General features: G+C 38.9%; 1 protein-coding gene across 1 annotated transcript in view; it reads right to left on the bottom strand.

The window, feature by feature from the left end:
• The window catches only part of LOC141295380 (ALK tyrosine kinase receptor-like), a 406769-nt gene that overhangs the window by 193964 nt on the left and 189508 nt on the right, over window positions 1-23297 (bottom strand). Inside the window, exon 3 of the mRNA XM_073826587.1 lies at window positions 11542-11688. Within this exon, the coding sequence (XP_073682688.1) occupies window positions 11542-11688 (147 nt within the window). The remainder of the gene's footprint in view (window positions 1-11541; window positions 11689-23297) is intronic.

The following is a 23297-nucleotide window of genomic DNA, read 5'->3' as shown; positions in this document are numbered from 1 at the left end:
TAACAGAACTCGCTTAGCCTAGTTAACAATGGTTATTTATGTGAAATTAGTGTCTATTCAAATACATAACAATATATATATATATATATATATATATATATATATATATATATTATATATATATATATATATATATATATATCTTTTCCAGACATAACAGCCATAATGATTGTTCTTAAAGAGCTCCAAAGCTTTGGCGCCTTGACAGTTAGTCACTAGCGAATTACTATATAGCTAATGAAGTGATATATCAACACAGTAATCTCAGCTGTGAGTTAAATCAAGCTCTACATACATCAATGTAGCAAGTTTAGCAGCATTCTACTAGAGAGAAAAAAAACAGATACAACTGGGACCAATAAACAAGCTTTGAAATCCATTCTTACAGCCTTCCGTAGTTTACAACAGTTTGGTAACATGTTTAGTGCTAAGTGTGATGTAGATTAAGATCCTATAAAAAGTAGCATAAGGATGGAACCGTGCCCTAGCAGTTAGCACACCTGCTACAGAAGTAACACCATATAAATCAAGTCAAAAGGACACTTGGCCTATCATATTTCAAGTCATACAGTATGAAAGCGTTTTATAAAGAGCTAAGTGTCTTTCTCTCTAAAATCACATTTGGTATCTTTAGACACATCAATGTCGGGATGAATGTCAATGTCAATGACATTAAACATTATTGGTTTCCATGTCATTTGACTCAAACTAGTACTTGACCTCAAACCTGCCACATTAAAGCCACTATATTTCAAGAACCTCCATTCTTTTACTGTGGATCTCATATGTGAGACCTACATATAGTACACACTAGACTGTAAAGGTCAAGTGTTCCAATTGTCAACTGCAGTCATAGGGCTCCACAGGTGAAGAGGTGGATTAGGTTCAGCAGAGGGAGCCAGATCCCTGGGCACTGCACACCCCTGACTGGTGCATTCTAATCCCCCATGTAAGTAAATGACTGAATAAACAGATGAATAAATAAACGTGTTTAGTGGGAACTTCAATTAGCCGCTTGTTTGACATGCGCCGCTGCTACTGAAACTTCTCTGGAATGCAATTTAAGACGCTAGCAGCAGAAACCTATTACAAGTGACAATTTCTAAAGCTGAAGCAGAACTGCAGCCGAGCTGTGCACTGCTATTCAATGCATAAAATATTCAAATTTGACTGGGAATATGATTCATATTTTTTAGTGTGGACGAAGGTCATAGAGAGATGTGCAATAGTACCATTTTGATCTGTTCTCCAAAAAGAAAATTGCTGTGCAAGCTCTCCTGTTTTCTCCTATTTTTTTCTACCTTTCTACCTACAAATATGTGATAAAACGTGTACAGAAAAGATCAAACCTTTTAACCTTTATTCAATATGTACACAGTAAATGTATTAAACAATGCTACGACAGCGTTTTAGTGCCACATAAAAAAAAAAATAATAATAAAATGTAAGATTACGAGAATAAAGAAGTAATATTTTGAGAATAAAGTATAAATTATGAGAATAAAGTTGAAATTATGAGAATAACGTTGAGGTGCTTTGAGAATAAAGTTGAAATGTTTCGAGAATAAAGTCAAAATATTTTGAGAATAAAGTCAAAATTATCAGAATTCATTCGTAGCAATTACAATATTAAAGTCATAATATTTTGAGAGTATATGCTAGCCTTTTGCGCACACAAATGGCCCGGATTGGGAGCACCAAAATCTGTCAGTTTTATAGCGAAATTCAAACAATATGTCTATTACAATAATGTGTTTTTCAGGCTTTTTAATGTGGAATGACATATCAATGTATTCGCCTCAGTTTATGCGGCATTCGTCATGAGGAGACATTCGCAATCACACTACAAATAGGCCTAAAAAATGCAATCGAACACATGAAATATTATTTCTAAGTATAATGTCCCTGTGAGTATAACACATGGTATGATTTCTGCTAATAATCCCACATATAATAGCAACTTCTCCTGGTGCTCTCAATCTGGGCCATTTGCATGCGCAGGCTATACTCTTAAAATATTTTAACTTTGCTTGCTACAGTTCAATTCTCGTAATTTTAACTTTATTCTCGAAACATTTTGACATTATTCTTGTAATTTTTACTTTATTCTCAAAACATTTTGACTTTGTTCTTGAAATTTGTTATTTCATTTTTTGAAATTTGTGATAAACTTTGATTCATCATGTGGCATCTCTTTACTCTTTACCACCTTTTTTTAAATGGTTGTCGTGTTATTTTAAAGATTAAAAACTAATACTAACACCTTATTTCACGCATTTACATGTATTACCGTGGCACTCGCGTTTGCACAAGAGAGACGCATGTTTAGAAAGACATGTAAAATCAATGCAAGTTCAACTTTGAAAAAACATCTCGAGACATAATGGCGGGTTTATTATTTTAAACATTATGCACTTTTTTCACACATAGTCAATTTCATATATATAAATGAATAAATGTGCATTGGTAATATTTTGCTCGATGCGTCCTCTTGTGGCCCCAGGAGAGAAGCCAAAACTTTTTTTTCAATGCAAAATTATGCATTTTAAATTGTAATATCATTTGAATTTTGATAATATTTAAGTACAAAATTTGAATTTAGTTTATTTGATATTTTTTTTACATTTTGTCAGCCCTAGGCCTCAGTACATCCCCACACATGACTCTTGGATATTTTAGTGTAAATATTGGACGGGGCCCTCAAGGGCTTTAGAGGGCTGGCTCAGTGCATTGCCTCAAGTCAAAAGAGCTCACCCCATGTCTTTACAATGTTCAGCTACTGAGATAGCCCAGGGGCCCCCAGGGGCCTTAATGGCCTTGGGGGCCTGAAAAAGGATTCAATACACTATCCAAAACTAAACAGCCCATCCACCATGTGTCTTGGAAGTTCTGGTGAAGAGGTATGAGTACCAGGACCCCCTCAATAGCCTCAGTACACTGCCTTGAATCTTTTTTTTTTTTTTTTTCATTACTTATTTATGCTCATTTCAAGTTGTTGAAGTGTGAAACTGCATTAATGTGATGTGTAACATCTGTGCAAACCAAATTTCCTCAGGAATGAATAAACTAAACTAAACTAAACTAGAGCCCTCCCCCATGTTTTAAGGATGTTCTCGTACTGAGCTGAGGCCCGGTCAACCTTATCACTACATCTTTTTTTATTCCAGATCAAGTATACAACTGTCATGTTGAAAATTATTTAATTTTTATTTGAAGTTTATTTATTTATTTCTTTATTTATTTTTGCATTTATTAGGATAGGACAGTATGTAGACAGGAAGCAAAGTGGGAGAGAGAGAGGGGGAGGTAAAGTCCATTAGCTGGGACTCGAAATCGGAAGCGCAGAAGCAACAGTGCTGCCCACGAGGCTATCGGCGCCGACTGAATAAGTTTATTTTTATGAGGTGAGGAAATATTATATTACAAAGAGAGCACAGAACAGGATATCACAGTTTTCTGGGACACCAGAGTGATAGGTGACCCCAGATATTCTGTTTGTTCTGCTGCTTTCTTCAATCTAACTAGGGTAGACGTAAACCTACAATTCTATCCACACAAACGGAGCTTCACAATCTGAGGTTGATTACGCAGAAAATCCAGGGCGCATGAAACAGAAAGGCCATGATGTTCATGTTTTGCTGGGTACAGTGAAGGCCGGACTGTCCATGGGAGACAGTAGGTCCAGAGGCCAGCCTTCTTTCATCTTTGTGGCACCCCTGGCAATGTCATGCTGTACCTGGAGAGCATATGGTGCTGGTTTTTTCTTGTCAAAACAAAATGAGATGTTTTCACCCAAGTGTGTGTTTTGTCATGGTTGTGTATTATCACCCTTTGCTCCCTGTTTGTTTTTTGCTTGACACAAAAGATCCTTAAAGCAGGTAAACAACCATTAGTTCTACCCATGCAAATCGGTCTAAGCCCTGAATCCCATGGCTAAATTGGCTCTTCATGGACGCCATTAAAAAACAAGGTGCATACTCAGAGACCAACACACTTCAACCCTACAGTGTTGCTGGGCATTTCTGGAATCACAAAGAGCGGCAGTCTGCTTCAAAGCACTTCAGCCTGTGCAAACAAATCAATTGAACCACAGTGGCAGTAGAGGATTCAACTCTTTTTTTTATCTTTTTCCAACTGATGTTGTCTGAACTCTGCATGCATGATTGAAAAATCAATGCTCAATCATATTTGCTGTAATCTCTATGTGAGCATTTCTAGGCTAACAATATGCAAGTGCAACAATACTTTCAGATCAGAAGACACATGCTAAGAAGCAATTAAGTGTAAAGGCCTTTTTCCCCTAGTCCAGCGTAATGTACAAAAAGTAAGCCATTTGTAGGTTGATGGCATCTTGTTTGTTTTAGCATCTTGACTAGAGGCCTGTCTCTTGAAGCTTAAGTTTAACAAACTCAAGAAACAGAATTGGTTTTGAAATGACAGAACCAAACAAATCCAATCAAGTTTAGTTCGGGTTCAGTGGTTTCACAGTGCTTGCTATGAACATTCTCTGTCAGCACAGGGTTTGATCCTAAGTTTATGATGAATTGCAACTGATCATTATGCAAGAACTAATGCAGGGAAATTTAAATATTTGCAAGCAATACATATATAAAAATTTAAAAAGCCATTTGGTGACTCTACAGCCACAGAAATTACAAACTTTGCCTTTAATAATTTGTCCACAGTCTGGAATTTAACCAAGCTTTGAGGTAATGGTTTGTTTTCCTCTGTTGAGGATCTATGCAAATTTCCCCATCTCAGCAGTGATCTGTACCAGTTCCGCTCTCCACCACCTGTTCTCTGGGCATGCTGCACGAAAACTCCCCTGAGCCCATAGACTCCTGATGCTGCTGTGGAATTAATGTCCTGTGATCATCTTGGGCTTTGACCGCTCCAGTTTGCTATTCAAATAATGAAATAATGAGCCCTATATTGCTATCATTAATGATGTTAAGCATGCTAATGGGGTAAACGTCAACCCCACAAGATTTTGTGCTAGTTTTGTGTATATACCCACAGACCGTAAACACCCACAGAATCCTATCCCTGAGATTAAAGTCTCAAACCCAAAGAGATATTCTTTATAAAAGTTAAGACTCAGCCACACCTTCCCAAAACACCTCATTCAAACACGTCCACACAAATCTACGTCACTGTGTCAGAAGATTTGCATAACACCACCCAAATGTAAACACATCGAAAGATGGTGTAACTTTTATTCTTTCTGTAGTATTGTTGCAGCCGTCATGTCGTGAAGACACTGTGTTTGGGCTACTACTTTGTTTGGGCTTCCAAAGAGGACACAACTAGAAATCAGTGGTTTAACACTGTTCCAGAACAGTACAACCCGAGTGTGTGCAGCGCATTTTACGGAGAACTGTTTCCTGAACCTGGGAGAGTTTGCTGCTAACAGTCCGGAGCTTTTGACTCACAGCCTATAAGTGCGTTTTCATATTTAAAGAATTCGCTACTGACTATTCAAACGCAAGTTTTGAGCAGTGTAGAATAGCACTTTGTCATTTCTTTGATCACGAATACAGACATGGTGTTATGTTTACATAGTATCGTCCCCGCGGCACAAACTAACGTGTAAAAAGACAGTATAAGTCATTATAATCAGTAATTATGTCCCCACTGGATGCAACAAATGCCTCGTTAATAATGGGTTTTATTGTCTTTGTCTCGTCGCGCCAGGATTAACATTTCTGTCACACACTTTTGGTATTCTTGCCACTTACAATGCACTGGATTGCTGGCTAATCAAAATAATGTTCTTTTGAGCAATGTCATATGACACCTTTAAAAAATTGCTGAACATAAGTTATAAAATAAAATATAATAAAATATATTGTTTAAATTGTTTCTGCCTTGAGTTATTATTTTGGAATAAACTAACTTGATAAGATTCAAACTTGGCTTCAATAAATAGAATATTGATTACATTGTTAATGTAACAATATCAATTATATTATATAAAAAAAAAAAAAAAACTAAACTAAAAAAAACTTTGCCTCATCATTTCAGAACACCATTGGTACTAAGTAGGGGTGTAACGATATGCCTAGGTCACGATACGATACGTATCACGATATTTTGAACAAAAATTAAAACAAGAAACTGAAAATCAAACAACAGATTTATTTAAAAAAAAATAAACAAATTTCAATAGCTTTCTTAGTTTTACATACAAGGTCACATTTTAAGTTTTAATAAAAACCTTCTGTATTAAAATTAACAACTGAATAGATCTGTCTGTCACTGATTTTTTTATTTTTTTATTTAACATGATGGCGATAAGATTGTCAAGATGTCAAATTCTTTAAACCTGCTATCGATGCAAGATTCTATGTGTGTGCGAAACAGAGTCCTACCCGACGGATGAACCGCTAAAATTGACGTAATGGGTGGAATAATATTTATCTGTCAGGTGCGGTGCGGGTGACAGGCACGGGTATTTGCTCTTTGGACTCAATCCGGTACACGCTGACCCTGCTCTCAAACGGTCCCGTTTTGTGTTCACGCTCTGTCTCAAGACCGTTTAAAAGCCCTTTCACATGGGACGCGTCAAACGGTGGAATCGCTGTGCGGCTGCCGCTTTCTCTCATAATGAAAGCGTTTTGCGGTCGAGCTGGTGTACGCGACGCGGTCTCGGGGTAATCGTAGTTGCAAACAACAAGGTCTCATTTTACTTTACAAAAACAAAATAAATGAAACGTAATGAAAATACTATGTGTTATTTGCTATTTGTCATTTTATGGGACAATGACGCGTAGTTTTCATATCAGACACAGTTTACTATGACATTTTACACATAATTGTATTTTTACCTGCGCAGGCTATACTTCACGCATTTTCTGGATTTTTTTTTTTAATTTATTTATAGCCTTTCTCCATATTGTATGGATCATACAGCTCCATTATAGCCTATTTTAAATGATCTTGATCATGTTTTCAACACTCCGACATGCGCTTAGTGAAATGTGCTTTTGGTTGTTAATAATAATCTGTGCGGTAACTGGTTAAATCGTGGCTGCTGCTCATAAAACGATTACAATACATCTTCAGAGGTTCCTGTCGCTAAGAGCCATAAAAGCTTGAAGATGTTTGTTCCAATGTGTGACTCGAAAAGCGGGTGAGTCTGAAGCACGAAACTTTTCATTTCCCACTCATTGTTAATAACATGCACCGTGACTGTAATAATGTTTTGTCTGTAATTTTTTTCTACCGTCATACTGTCGCGTGACTGTAAAACCATATCTTTAATTTCAGTTTCAGCCGAACTCATGTTGCTCTACTAATATTCAGTTCAAATGATTTCTGCATCTGATTCTGCAATGAAAGCACAAGCAGCGCTGTTGCAGAGTAGGAGACGTCGGCAGCTCAACTAATAGGATTAGACTGTCGTCATATCGTAAATGTATCGTCATCACTCTACGATACATATCGTAACATTTTTGCATCGCGAAATATCGTACTACAAAATATCGTTACATCCCTAGTACTAAGGTATGTTTAATGCTAAGCTAGCAAGCTAACTATTAATGGTACACTGAGCTAGTACACCAACTGATTAGATTTTGTATTAGAACTTCTAATCTGGTACAGAAAGGAGAACCTAGTACAGTTTATTTAGTCAAACTTCAGGGCTTAAACTGGATCAGAACCAAAGATCGATCCCCCTCCCCACTGGATTCTGTTCACACCTGTATTTTTTTGGGTCAGAACCACAGTACATTTTCACTGTCATCTAGGGTTGTGCCGATAGACGATAATATCGTGTATCGACGATAGTCAGAGATATTGCCTGTTGCTGATGCCTTTGACGATAGTAAGACGATTATTATCATTATCCGTCAAAAAGGCACCTAACTTTAGCGATGCAGCGCGGAGAGTCGGTTCTAGGATGCCTCAGAAACTTGCCGCGGTATAAACACACGCATAGAGTAGATAGCGCCGCAGATGTGTGAAAATGGGTAAGAGATTTATTCATCATACAGTGTACATAGATTAAGTGTAGACTTAAGTGTAGACAGTCATTAGGATAACAGAGGTAGTAAAATGTGGTTTAGGCTGAAATAAATACGATATATCAGAATCTGTCTGTATATAGTAAACATAAACATTCACCTCAGTAACATCTATATGCGTTAACTAGAATTACGATGCGATAAAATGGCGCTAAACATATGCACGTGAATTACACGCACATCGCTTCTCCACATTCTATATGAACTGCACTACAACATGAACTGATGACAAAGATCAGACATATAGCGGTAGCATTATCGTAATATGACGGGTACAGAAAAAAAAAAACACCAACAGTGGTAGGGTCTGAACACCCTTACAAAATGAAAGAAAGAAAGAAAGAAAGAAAGAAAGAAAGAAAGAAAGAAAGAAAGAAAGAAAGAAAGAAAGAAAGAAAGAAAGAAAGAAAATATTACTAACAATAAAAACAGTAAATATATTTCCATTTCAGGCTCTCCTCTAAAAGCTCAGAAATTCAAATCCCATGATTTATGACAAGATTTCCTTGTTTTGGAACATCTAATACAGAAAAAGGGAACATCCAGTACAGAAAAAAAAAAAGATATAAAACCATCTTGATTTAGCAAAAATTGTGTATCTCACGCTGTACATATGGAACCCTATCAAAAACTTTATCAAGCCATAACAAAACCAAACAAATAAATTCAGTGCTCTCAACCTTCAAACACACCTGAGTTCCTCCCTGCTACAGTGACCTTACCTTAGTTCGCCTCATTACACTAACCTCCCAAAAACCCACCCCCTTCCCACAGAGCTCAGCCTTCCCTGGTGACAGCCATGCACTTACATCAAGTCTCCAAAGAATGTAAGTGCACCAGGCAATAGAAAGGTAAATAGCCATGGCATTTCACGCTCTGCATTCATCCAACTTTTCATCCTCTATTTCCCTTCACATATAAACCCATATGCCTGAAGACATATGGAGAGGAGGTGAGCACAATCATTCACTGGAAGTCCATTGCTTGGTAAGCGGTGAAAGAGGGCAGGAATGATTTGGCCTGTATGTTTTCATTTCCTTTCCAACCAAGTGCATCAAAGCTTTTCCTGCTGGTATTGGAAGGTTGTGTATCTCAAAATATCTTTATAGTCCTTCGTCTTTTCGAAGAACATAGTAGCATAAATAAATAACCTCTTGTCAGGTAAAGTTATTCCTCATGATGAAAAATCTGATTTTTTAGTTTTTCTGACTTTTAGATGAACTTCCCTGAAACACACTAGTTGTCAACAATGTTCAACAGTGGATTCTCAAGCACCAATGGAGAATAATGAAAAATATATATTTCATTTATATGCGCCAAACTCCCTGCTGCCAGCTGGTGGCGCTATGCCTAGAACTGAATATAGATGTCTTCAAGCCAGGACTTTGATCAAACATATGAAGATTGGTGCAGATGGGACAATGTATGGAAGTAACAACAAATTCCTTTTACATGGTGAAATATCGAACTTTGTCAGGCCACTACAGACACACCCTTTAACGAAATTTCAAGATCTTCTAAATGTAACATTGCAAAGGCCTTTAGACTAGGGCTGGACCCGAAATCACCCCCTATACCCTTATATAGGGCACTATTTGAGAGGACAGCCATTTTTATTGGTGTTCAAAACCATAGTGGATGTTCTCGAGTGCACTCATTCAATCCCACAATAGAACCGATGTACACTCAACAGCTAGAGATAACCCATAAAGCACTGTGAGAGCCGCGCCGGATGAATTCCCACGTTTCGTCAGAAGATGGTGCCAAATATAATTGTTGATGTCACTGAAACTAGGAGATAGTTAGAACGTAAAACATGTCACTTCCTGGTGCCAGCAGGAGACGCTATGGCTATAACTAAATATGGTCTTGGGCTTGTTTTTAGGATAGGACTCTTATCATTCATGTGAAGTTTTGGGCAGATCGGACATTGTATGCCTAAATTATAACAATTTCCTGTTTCATGGCGAAACATCGAAGGCTGCCACGGACACGCTCTTCAACGAAAACTCAAGATCTTCGCAATTTAACGTCACAAGGGGTTTTAGATTACACTGACCAAATGTGGTATTAATCTGTTTTAATCTCTAGAAGGAGTTTGTTTAAATACCATGTCTGAAAATGGCAAAAACGGCACAAAACTTGCAAAGAAAATTCAAAATAACAGACTTCCTGTTAGGTTTCAAACTTCGTACCAGAAGACTTTTTTGTAGGTATTGGTGTGTTACATGTGTCTAACGAATTTCATACATGTATGTGAAACATAGCTCGAGGGGCACTTTGTTGAAATTTTATAGGTGGCGCTATCAAGCCATTTTGCCACACCCACTTCTGAAACCCATATCAGATGTAAATTTTTGTCGTGTGCAAAGTTTCATGAGTTTTTAACATGTTAGGCCCTTCATTTTGGAGAAGAAGAAGAAACCACACCATCAGTGGTTGGGCCCTAAAAACTTGTAGTTGAAGAAACACTTGTAAACAAATAATCAGGTCTATTCACCACCCTGCAGAGAAAAAGGTTATGAATATGCCATACCTATATATTTCTACATACTCAGTTATGGCTCATCTCACAAGTACTTGTCTGGCTGTTTGGTTTGTTCCTTTCTTTTTGAAGCCTGTAAATTGCAGAGTAATGTCCAAGTGTTTTGTTTACAAAGAGAGGCTTCCCTTTAGTCGATCTATATTGCAGTTTCTGTTTTCGTTTTGCAAAGCATGATTATGATCATTTTGTAATATGTCAGATTCCTACCGTGCTGTTGTACAAGTGAAAAGAACAAGAGAACACATGGAGCCATGCAGTGAGTGATTGAACAGCATGTGGAACTGCTGCATTTGTCTTTCAAGTGCATGAGATGCGCCTGAAGAGTTCGTAATTTCCCAACCTTCTCCACAACCTGACTGTCAAATGAGGCCTTCTAAACTCTTGCCCCCCACTTCTCTCCCCCTTCAATTTCTCTTTCATAGTGTCTCTGACATATAATTTCCATTCTGCCTCATTTCAGCTCTCTCTAGCTATACCTCTCTAAGAAAAGATCGAATGATTATTCACATGGTACAGTTCTACATTCTGTTTGGTGTTTTACACAACCACATGCACATCGTACCTCAAAGCCCAGTTCAATTTAAATGTTGTAATGCTCGTAAAGTAGAGGGCAGCAAAAGTTGTGATTGGAAACCTTTTTATTTTCCTTTTGATGAAGAGGTTTAATTATGTTTTTTTCTTTATTTATTTATCACATGTGTTTAGGAATTAAAAATACTTTAAAAAATAGCTCTGGATAAAGTTGGTAGCACTCATTTGAAGTGGCTTTACTACACTATTAAAAGAAAATTGTGAAGTCAGTACCATATGGAGCTATTTCTAACAAGCTGTGACCAAATATAGCCAGGCTAATTCATCCGTTTTTAATGTTTTAATGTTCTTGACTTAAATAAAACCAATTAATTTGAATGTTACCATGTGAAGCACATTGTTCAATTGAGAAAACACTGTAAAACAGAAGCTCTTTACCTTCCTCCCACCCCTGGGAACTTGCTTTTGTCTTTGCCATCGTCTGGTCTTTCGCCCATGGGTCCTCCGCTGATGTTAAACTCCAGGCGAACTCAGGATAATATCCAGCAAGCCTACGGTCACATGACTTTCCCTTTGAAGTGCAATCTGAAAGAGAAGAATGATTTTTACAAACATTTGCATATGCAAAGATACCACATTGTTCATAATTTAACAGAACAGCATTTATTAGATGATTTGGGGCAATTTTATAGACATTTCTGGTCATGTATATTAAATTACTCCCTTAATATACACTTTTCAAACTAATTTTTCTGCTGGCATATTGTTCTCCAAACCTGGTTAGTCTGGACTGATTTTAAAAGGGTTTTGGGAACTCTTCAGTCGGTCAAGCTAAACCAGCTGTCGAGCTAAACACTAGCTTGGTCAGACTAAGGGACCTTCCTAAACCAGTTAAGACCAGCAATCCGAATTAGTGACATTTCACTTTGAATGTGTCACAAAACATGCAAGAAACAATAAAAGTATTATTTTGCACAAATATACTTAAGAAGTCAAGTATGACAGGTACATTTTCTCTGAGAAGTTGAAAAAAATTGTGAAACTATGTCTAAAGCACTACTGTTTTAAAGTAACACCGTAGGAACACTAGCAGATGAAGTTTTGAGGGGAGGCCGTGATTTGTGGCTTCCCTTGACCTCATTTTTTTCTTTAGAAAAGGCAATGTCTCCATCACACTATGATTAGCTCATTACCTTGTCAATGTGATAATACCCGCCAATCATGTTCTCTTCATCACTGTGATTGGCTGATTACTCTGTCAAAGCTGATTACTGAATCTCTTGCTTGCAACAGGTCAGAAAATCAGCCTGAATAGATCAAACTGGTGGAATATTACTAATTTCAAAATAAATGGCTCACTGCTTTAAGTTACAGCTATTTGAAATGAACTTGAAATGATTATCTGTAAGTGATGGTGGTTAAACTAAGGTGCACTTGTGGTTTTTACTGAGAATTTATTGACTACAAATCCAAAAGAAGATGTCCACTACTAATGCTATAAATAAAAACGAATATAATATATAATACAGTGGGGCAAGTAAGTATTTGATACACTGCCGATTTTTCAAGTTTTCCCACTTACAAAGAATGGAAAGATCTGTAATTTTTATCATAGGTACACCTTAACTGTGAGAGACATAATATAACAAGAAATCCAGAAAATCACATTGTATGAGTTTTAAATAATTAATTTCTATTTTATTGCATGAAATAAGTATTTGACAATAGAAAAATATAACTTAATATTTGGTACAGAAACCTTTGTTTACAATTACAGAGGTCAGACGTTTCCTGTAGTTTCTTGACCAGGTTTGCACACACCGCAGCGGGGATTTTGGCTCACTCCTCCATACAGGTCTTCTCCAGATCTTTCAGGTTTTGGGGATGTCGCTGGGCAACACGGAGTTTCAGCTCCCTCCATAGATTTTCTATTGGGTTCAGGTCTGGGGACTGGCTAGGCCACTTCAGGACCTTGAAATGCTTCTTACGGAGCCACTCCTTAGTTGCCCTGGCTTTGTGTTTGAGGTCATTGTCATGCTGGAAGATCCAGCCATGACCCATCTTCAATGCTCTTACTGAGGGAAGGAGGTTGTTGCCCAAAATCTCACGATACACAGCCCCATCAAATTAGAACCCCCCTTTGTAGAAAAGCACCCCCAAAGCATGATGTTTCCACCCCTTTGCTTCATGGTTGAGATGGTGTTCTTAGGATTGTATTCATCCTTCTTCTTCCTCCAAACACAGCGAGTGGAATTTATACAAAAAAGTTCTATTTTGGTCTCATCTGATCATATGACCTTCTCCCATGCCTCCTCTGGATCATCCAGATGGTCTTTGGCAAACTTCAGACAGGCCTGGACATGTGCTGGCTTGAGCAGGGGGACCTCGCGCACTGCAGGATTTTAATCCATGATGGTGTAGTGTGTTACTAATGGTAACCGTTGAGACTGTGGTCCTAGCTCTCTTCAGGTCATTGACCAGGTCCTCCCACGTAGTTCTAGGCTGATCCCTCACCTTTCTCAGAATCATTGATACTTTATGAGGCGAGATCTTGCATGGAGCCCCAGTCCGAGGGAGATTGACAGTCATCTTAAATTTCTTCCATTTTCTAATAATTGCACCAACAGTTGTTGCCTTCTCACCAACCTGTTTGCCTATTGTCCTGTTGCCCATCCCAGCCTTGTGCAGGTCTACAATTTTGTCCCTTGTGTCCTTAGACAGGTCTTTGGTCTTGACCATAGTTGAGAGGTTGGAGTCTGATTGATTGGGTGTATGGACAGGTGTCTTTTATACAGGTAACGAGTTCAAACAGGTGCAATTAATACAGGTAATGAGTGGAGGATAGGACAAACTAACAGGTCTGTGAGGTCTGTTTGGTAGGTGATCAAATACCTACTTCACACAATAAAATGGAAATTAATTATTTAAAAATCATAGATGGTGATTTTCTGGATTTTTTTTTTTTTTTTTTTTTTAGATTATGTCTCTCGCAGTTGAGGTGTACCTACGATGAAAATTACAGATCTCTCCATTCTTTGTAAGTGGGAAAACATGAAAAATCGGCAGTGTATCAACTTAATTTCCCCACTGTATATATTAGGTAGTATAATAAATAAAAACGAGACTTTGATTTAAATTGATTTCAGTAAACAATATGTATATTAAAATACAAATCTGGTTGCTTGTTAAATAGGGCTGCACGATTTATTGAAGGCGATTGTCATGCGCATTTTTTTCAGTAAAGCTGGTTGTATAATCAGTAGTAAATTTCCAGCAGGTGCTTTCAGATGGAGCAGCATTTAGTACACAGAGCCATAGTTCACTGAAAAGCTATGCTATATCGCATTCATTATCTCAGATAATTTAATCGCACGATTATGATATCGAAAGAAATCGCTTCTCAGTGAACTACGGCTCTGTGTAGAAATGCTGCTACATCTGAAAGCATAAGAAAATACCACATTTAAAAACATGTTTTTAACTCTTTATAACATCAGGCGAGTGTTTTTTTTTTTTTTTTGAATGGAGATTTACTGCTGATCACAGAACCATGCTTCATAACAATACACATAACAATCCCAGCTTTAATTGATAGTGTACTTAAAATTACGTTATAAGTTATAAACATACCTTTTGATCTCATTTGATGCACAAAATTTGTAAAGAAACTTGTTGCAATCATAGATATCCTCCTAGTTTTATATCCCCAAATAGTTTTCAAATGCAGCTGCAGTTGATTAGATGGCCATTTGACATTTCAATATATAGTAGTTGTTTATAGACTGATTGTCGTCCATGTTAATGCTGAAGTCAGGTTTTGCCATCTTCAGTGATGGTTCTAATTAAACTGTATTGCTTAAGGTTCAAGACTGTTGAGGTGACTGATGAAATGTGTTTTCAAAAAGACACATTATCATAGCTGTGGCAAACTAGTTTGTACAGAAATGGATGTCAATGGTTATAATTTCAGCGAAGAGTGTAATTTGATTGGCTTCTTAGCTCAGTAAGATGGACAAAAAGCCATCACATCTATCAAGTCTGTGAAAAATGTGCTTTGTGCTTTGAAGGTCTATATTAAATTGCAAAAAATAGCCTATATGCCATGGAAATGCACAGTAATTTAGAAATAGTATAAGTATCAATGAATCAAATTAAACATTCACCCTAATAATACTTTAGTAATAAAGTATAATTACTAAATTAGTTAACACACAAGCATTTTATGTAATTAAAATTATGCAGGTAGCTTGATAGGAAATGATGCGCATAATATTACAGTCTTCGCCACACAGCATAACCATTAATGGAAACGTAAAAAAAAAAAAAAAAAACATCCCATGGGAAATGAAAGTGCTCATAGCTGAAAAAACCTTATCTATACGAGACTGGCAAATATAATAAATATAAACTCAGCTAGTTTTTAAAGTCTTGGAGTTGGAGTTTAGCAATTGTAAAACTGTGATGTTGGGCAAAACCAGATAAAGTCACAAAGTTTTAATTTAATAATCATATGTCAAAGTACATTTACATAGCTTATCTCTTAAGCTTACCATGTAGCTCTGTAATGCTAATAATTTTATCACTGTTATTCACATGAAAGTGAATGTTAGAAGCCATTCTTCAGGAACTTTAACATGATTATTGTGTTCACAGTTAGTTCCCACACTTTTCTTGTGGTATTTCATGTACTCTTGTATTCGTTTATTCTGCTAGAATGGCTTTCAAACCATTCCAACTGTGTTCCAACCACTCATTCGTCTCGTATTCACCGGAGTGTTAAAAGCACCGGTGGGACCAGGTTGTTTATCAGAGGATTGCTGGTTGAAGCCCCAGGCGGCTTACAAATATGCACGTTTTCTGTTCTTTTGCCCGGTGTGTGAGTGTGCTTCCTTGGTACAGAACTTGGTGCTTCCATTATTAAGAAAGGCAGATCTCAGAGGAAAATTTTATTGCCCAAAGGTTGCTCTTTCATAGCTCAGATTTAATGGAGTTCTTTGTTATGTTTCATTCGGGAAGTATGTATTTTCAGTTCAGTGTTAAAATACCTTATGCTATGCCAGTTTAATGTGCTAAGACAACTGTAAGTAGCAGTAGGCAGACTTCCCCTGAATGAAAGGCTGGCCCAGACTTTGTTGGCGTCCTAGGCGAGATTTCAGGTTGGCGCCCCCCTAAAAACACTAAAATACTTATTGGACTAATTTGTTTGTGACAATAAATAATGTTCCAAATTACCATCTCATCTTTTATTGTTTTTTTTTTTTTTTTAATAGCATTTTGTCAATATGTCATGTCTCAATGTGTTATGATGCATAAAAATATATCACAAAACATCTTGTCCAGGTCAGTTTTCAAGATTCCTGGTCAACACTTTCAAACAAGTGCCAAAAACATGTAAAATATACACTATATTGCCAAATTTATTGGGACACTCCCTTCTAATATACAGGTTTTACTACTTTAGTAATTTCCATGAGTACAAATCTTAATGTTTAAGCAAATAATGATAATCTAGGGAATTGTGTGCTTCTAATTTTATAGCAACAGTTTGGACTGGACCCTTTTCTATTCTAACACGACAATGCCTCTGTGCATAAGGCAAGGTTCAAATTGAAATTATTGATTCAGTCAGTGTGAAAGAACTTGACTGGTCTGCATAAAGCCAAATCCTAATCCCAGCTGAACACCTCTGGTGTGACTTTAAATGCAGACCTTGAGCTGAACTCACCACCAAACACCAATGACTTGTACATATGGGTACAGTCATTTTAGACACTTCCAAAACTGTTGCGACAGAGATGGAAATAATTTTTTTAAATACATGAATTATGTTTTTCATCTTTGTTACCACAGTTTTGGAAGTGCCTTTTTCTGTTCTAAAGAAGGGGGTGTCCCAATACTTTTGTCCATATAGCGCATGTACAAGTCATTGATGTTTGGTGATGAGTTTTTGGCTCAAGGTCTGCATTTAAAGTCACACCAGAGGTGTTCAGCTTGGATTAGGACTTGGCTTTATGCAGACCAGTCAAGTTCTTCCACAATGACTGAATCAATAATTTCAAATTGAACCTTTCCTTATACACAGAGGCAGTGTCATGTTAAAATAGAAAAGGGTCATGTCTAAACTGTTGCTATGAAATTAGAAGCTTAAAAAATTATCTGCTTAAACTTTACGATTTGTACTCATGGAAAGGACTAGAGTAGTCAAACCTGTTCATTAGAAGGGGGTGTCCCAATGCTTTTGTCAATATAGTGTATGATTAAAATGTAATCACATTTTGATAATGGAAGTTTCAATTTTATTTGGCACTTTTTTTGTGAGCACAAGCATTTTACATCATGTTAAATGAAAACATATAGCAAAACTTTTACATTTTACCGGTTTATATAAAAAACTTTTGATTGCAATTTTTGGTATCTGGTATTTGGTTCCAACCAATTTAGGAATTAAAACATTCAAATAGTATACGTATATTAACAAGCTCCATATATAGCATCAATATTAACATTTAAATAAATGATTAAAAAATTTAAATGTGTTACATAATGAAGAAACCAGAATCTTTTTTCTGCTTTTCTGGCAGTTTGTCAAAACATTTCAGTTCACTGTAGTTCATTCAAAAGTAGAGCTCTCTATCTAACAATATCAAGTTTTAAAATATGCCGCATTAGAGCATGTTAATATTTCATGACCTAACATTGGTGAATGTGCCAGATTTTAGAGAACATTCCTGAGCTTTCTTTCCACTTAGTGCTTATCAACCACAATTGCTAAGGCGGTGAATCATTTGTTAAAACCCTCAGATAATGTTGGTTAAATGCCAGAGGGAAACTTAGGTCTCAGTGAGATGTGATGCTGTGATGGCTTTTCTTCAAGGTTGAACAATAAATTGATTTCAGGAAGAACTGCTTTTTTTCTGATAGGACATGTTGCTCACCAACTTCATTACCAATTTCATTCAGGGAGAGTGTATATATTAACCTTTAGAACAAGGTTTAAAATTGTCATTTAACAAATGATTTCCTTAATTTTTGGAGACAGAAGACTTTGATGTACTATGAAAACATACTGAATCTGCCAAACATTGTACTGTTTGGCTGTGTATAGCACCTGCTACTCTGCATATTCTTTAGAAGTAGGGTAGACCGACATTTGATAAATTTAATTGCTGTTTTATGGTTTCACTGACCAAAATAAACATTTACATCAATGTGTTTTGTAGACAATTTTATCCAAATCAAAAGGAACAAACCCATGACCCAAGATACAGGAACACTATGAATCATTTTTTTCTTATTGCTTATAAAATCTAGCTGTCTACTAACAAAACCAGTGTCTAAATTCTACATTACAATCCGTATTCCGTTATTGTCATGATTGGAGAGAGGATGTCTGGGTCCAAATGCAGGTAAAGGGGATTTTAATGATAAGAAAACAACTAAACAAACAAAAAGGCCAACACGGCACAACTAAACAAACTGAAACACTAAATAAACAAAATCAAGAACACGATCAAAAAGCCAGGGATCCAGAGACACAGAAACAAAACAAGACTTAAGACAGAAGACAATGCAGCCATGAAACAGGAGTGAAAGGTGAGAGTTCTTAAAGACCAGATGATTGTGAACAGATGTGAGTGAAATCAGTGCTAATGACAAAGACAGGTGAATGCAATCAGGAAGTGCAGTGTAGGAACAGCGACCTCAGGAGGCTGAGGGGAGACCCACAGCCCAGATCATGACATTACCCCCCCTCTAGGGAACGGCTTCCAGACGTTTCCAACGAAAAAAAACAAAACAAGCCATCTGGAGGGAGGAGGAACGGTGGAAGGTGAATCAGGGGGAGGGATGGCGGGCCAGGCCCGTGCAGCGGAGGAACGTGAGTTGGCTTCGCCGCCAGAGGAACGCAAAAGCCGGCCTCGCCGCCAGAGGAACGCCAGCGGCCAGAGGAACGTGAGCTGGCATAGCTGCCAGAGGAACGTCAGTCGCCAGAGGAACGTGAGCTGGCATAGCTGCCAGAGGAACGTCAGCGGGCACCGCTGCCAGAGGAACACGAGCCGGCATAGCCGCCAGAGGAACGTGAGCTGGCATAGCCGCCAGAGGAACGTGAGCTGGCATAGCCGCCAGAGGAACGCCAGCAGTCACCGCCGCGTCCGGCACAGAGAAAGCGGTCACCGCCGCGTCAGGAACAGAGAGAACGGTCACCGCCGCGTCCGGAACAGAGAGAACGGTCACCGCCGCGTCCGGAACAGAGAGAGCGGTCACCGCCGCGTCCGGAACAGAGAGCGCGGTCACCGCCGCGTCAGGAACAGAGAGCGCGGTCACCGCCGCGTCCGCCGCGTCCGGAACAGAGAGAGCGGTCACCGCCGCGTCCGGAACAGAGAGAGCGGTCACCGCCGCGTCCGGAACAGAGAGCGCGGTCACCGCCGCGTCCGCCGCATCCAGAACAGAGAGAGCAGTCACCGTCGCGTCAGGAACAGAGAGCGCGGTCACCGCCGCGTCAGGAACAGAGAGAGCGGTCACCGCCGCGTCAGGAACAGAGAGAGCGGTCACCGCCGCGTCCGCCGCGTCAGGAACAGAGAGAGCGGTCACCGCCGCGTCCGGAACAGAGAGAGCGGTCACCGCCACGTCCGGAACAGAGAGCGCGGTCACCGCCGCGTCCGCCGCGTCAGGAACAGAGAGAGCGGTCACTGCCGCGTCCGGAACAGAGAGAGCGGTCACCGCCGCGTCAGGAACAGAGAGCGCGGTCACCGCCGCGTCAGGAACAGAGAGAGCGGTCACCGCCGCGTCAGGAACAGAGAGAGCGGTCACCGCCGTGTCAGGAACAGAGAGAGCGGTCACCGCCGTGTCCGGAACAGAGAGTGCGGTCACCGCCGCGTCAGGAACAGAGAGCGCGGTTGCCTCCGCGTCCGGAACAGAGAGCGCAGTCGCCTTCGTGTCAGGAACAGAGCGAGCGGACGCTCTCCCTCGAAAAAACGCCTCTGCCCTCGCCATAAAGTAGGGGCGCGTCCGCGCCGCCTCAGCACTAAGGGCGTCCATCGCCGCCAAACAGGCGTAGATGGTCTCGAAGCGAGCGGCTGACGCCGCCTCGAAAGACCTCTCACCCGCTGGACCCACTGTGGATGGCTGCATTCTGTCACGATTGGAGAGAGGATGTCTGGGTCCAAATGCAGGTAAAGGGGATTTTAATGATAAGAAAACAACTAAACAAACAAAAAGGCCAACACGGCACAACTAAACAAACTGAAACACTAAATAAACAAAATCAAGAACACGATCAAAAAGCCAGGGATCCAGAGACACAGAAACAAAACAAGACTTAAGACAGAAGACAATGCAGCCATGAAACAGGAGTGAAAGGTGAGAGTTCTTAAAGACCAGATGATTGTGAACAGATGTGAGTGAAATCAGTGCTAATGACAAAGACAGGTGAATGCAATCAGGAAGTGCAGTGTAGGAACAGCGACCTCAGGAGGCTGAGGGGAGACCCACAGCCCAGATCATGACAGTTATAACTACTCAACCCTCTGTGTCCCCTAAGTGTCCCTTTGTGCAGCACATTTCAGAGTGGATTGTTTTGTGAATCTGTTTTATGAATGTAATGCAGGCTTTGCAATAGCTGTTAATAAAGGAAATGCAGACTAAACTGGACCTGACAGAAAACCCACAACTTGTATGTGAATGCACCAAAGTGCTCTTGTCAATTTATTTTACATGTGAAGAGAGTTTACATTTTTAAAAGCACATCAGCAAAAACAACTTGTTTCTCATGCATTATTAAAGCATACTGTAACTGTAAATAAATAAAATAAAAATCAACTTTCTCTTGAGTCCCAAAAAACAACTACTGATACTAAAGGGGAAACATGTCAGAAAATCTGCCAAATGTTGTGTCTGAGTGTAGCACCTGCCACTCTGTATATCCTTCTGAATTTCTCTGCCATCTTGGATTTTTTTTAAACAAACTTAAAAGGGTCCTATTATGCTTTTTCACTTTTTGAATTTTAGCCAGTGTGTGGTGTGTATGTTTGGGCATAAAAAAAACATCTACAAAGTTACAAATCTCAAAGTCCACTCCAAAGGGAGATATTTAGTTTTTAAAAAAATCCTTTTTCAAGAACTTCAACGAACAGCTCCTTTGGACTACAACGGTTGTTTATAGGATGCTATGATGTCACAATGCGGTCTATTAGAATATCATTCAATAAATCCCGCCTACAGGAACTTAAATCATTGGCGGGTGGGGAGGGACTGGGTGGGGGATTCGCCTAACTTTACGGATGCAGCATGGACAGTCGCTTCTGGGATGCTTCAGTGAGCCGCAGGGTGGCTGGTATAAACGCAAGCATTGACTAAAGTGTCTGCGAACTGCTCCAGTAGCCGTGCTGAAACCACGCCATTGATGTGTGTGGTATAGAGGGTCAAAACACATGCGGAGCTACGGCTGATGTAAACACAAGCATTGACTAGAGTGACGATCATTGGTTGCCGTGTTGGAGCCACGCCGTATAAGTGCAGTGTGTGGTAAGAGATTTGTTCATTATACAGTGTACATAACTTCACTAGCCTTATGCTGGAGCTGGTTTAGGGCATGTAAATAATAAAATAAATTAGCACAATATTGATAATATAATGTATCAGCGACCTCACATGCTGATGGTAGGGCCAACAATATAGTAGCGTATTATTTACTCACCCTCCATGCATCCAGGTATATATGACTTCCTTCTTCAGACGAATGCAATCAGAGTTATAATAAAAATAATCCTGCCACTCCCAAGCTTTAGAACGGCATAGACAAGTGTTTCTCTCCATCAGTCCAAAACAAGTCGATCCATAATAAAAAAGTGCCTTGCATGGCTCCGGGAGGGTCAGTAAAAGCCTCCTTTAGCGATCCGATGTGTTTTTGTAAGAAAAATATCCATATTTAAAAAGTAAGAATCACTTTAATCTCGCTTGCGCTAACAGTTGTACACGGAACTTGCTGCTTTTGAAAGGGGCGTGGCAGGACTGAAACGGCGTCTAAGCTGTGGGACTGTTAACCAATCACAACACATTTCTTTTTTTCCCCCGTTTTTATTCCTTCATTAAACCCAGAACCAATCGAGCCATTTGTGCCAGCCTGGGGAGAAAGCTATTGTAATAATATAAAAAGGGTTTTTCGAACCACCAAGCATGAGAGCATGTTCTAGTGCACCCCAAAACAAAATAAAGACTCTGTAAAAGAGCATACTAGGACCCCTTTAAAATAAACTTTTTAGCATTTTGGGATTACCTTCATTGTAAAGGTTACAAGCAAACTTGCACTAAAATTGTTGTGTCCTTGTCCAAAACCACACTTTAAAATGCCGTTTCTCCACCCTGCTTGCTCCAAATGAGGCTTAGAGAAATGTTTCAACAAAGCCTGCGACAAGTTCTGGATATGTCACACGGCTTCTGCACCCACCATAGTGGCAATCTAAGGGAGAATTGATGACTTACCAGATGGCCAAGGACACAGATTTTATTGGCCATTTATCCTCATTTAGACCCCTCACTTATCTAATGTCTTAATTCCCTGAATGTGTGATCATATCCCCTTTGACACTCGTTGAAGCGAACACTTAAAGTCGATCAGTCACAATGACCCTGAAAATGGCTGCAATTAAACTCGGAAAATCTGTTTCAAGTAATGGTTTCCTTGAGCTTTGTTTCCATCCGCCTATTCACATCAAACAACATCACAAAGTTCCTCAATCGGAACTAGTGAAAAAAAAAAAACGATTTTCTTTTGAATCAACTGAATTTATACCACATGCAATTCTACACACTGTCAGATACTAAAAATCATTTGCTACCTGTCAACAAAGCATTTGCAAAGATTTCTCTGACATTACATAGGTAAGCCAATTTGTGTGGTATGAACCTTTAATAAAGCTCTGAAAGGGTTGTTTTATTTCAAGAGAGCTCTCTACTTGGTTGCAAAGCATTCTGTAAAATCCTTATTCTGACAATGTGACCCATTTGTTATGTATAACGGTGCTTATTAGAGACTTAGAGACTATTATGCAGAACATTTTAGCTGTGACATGATTCAATGCACTGTGTAAATGATTAAAAGACCTTTTCAAGGGACAGAAGGTCCTTTAGTTTTAAATGACTGCCTCTAAATCCACTTATTTTTTTAAAATTGTGTAACATTTTTCAACATACCAGAG

Source organism: Garra rufa, chromosome 21, assembly GCF_049309525.1.
Source record: "Garra rufa chromosome 21, GarRuf1.0, whole genome shotgun sequence".
NCBI classification, from domain to species: Eukaryota; Metazoa; Chordata; class Actinopteri; order Cypriniformes; family Cyprinidae; genus Garra; species Garra rufa.
The sequence above is the reverse complement of the archived record's forward strand: the minus strand, read 5'-3'. Positions and strand labels throughout refer to the sequence as shown.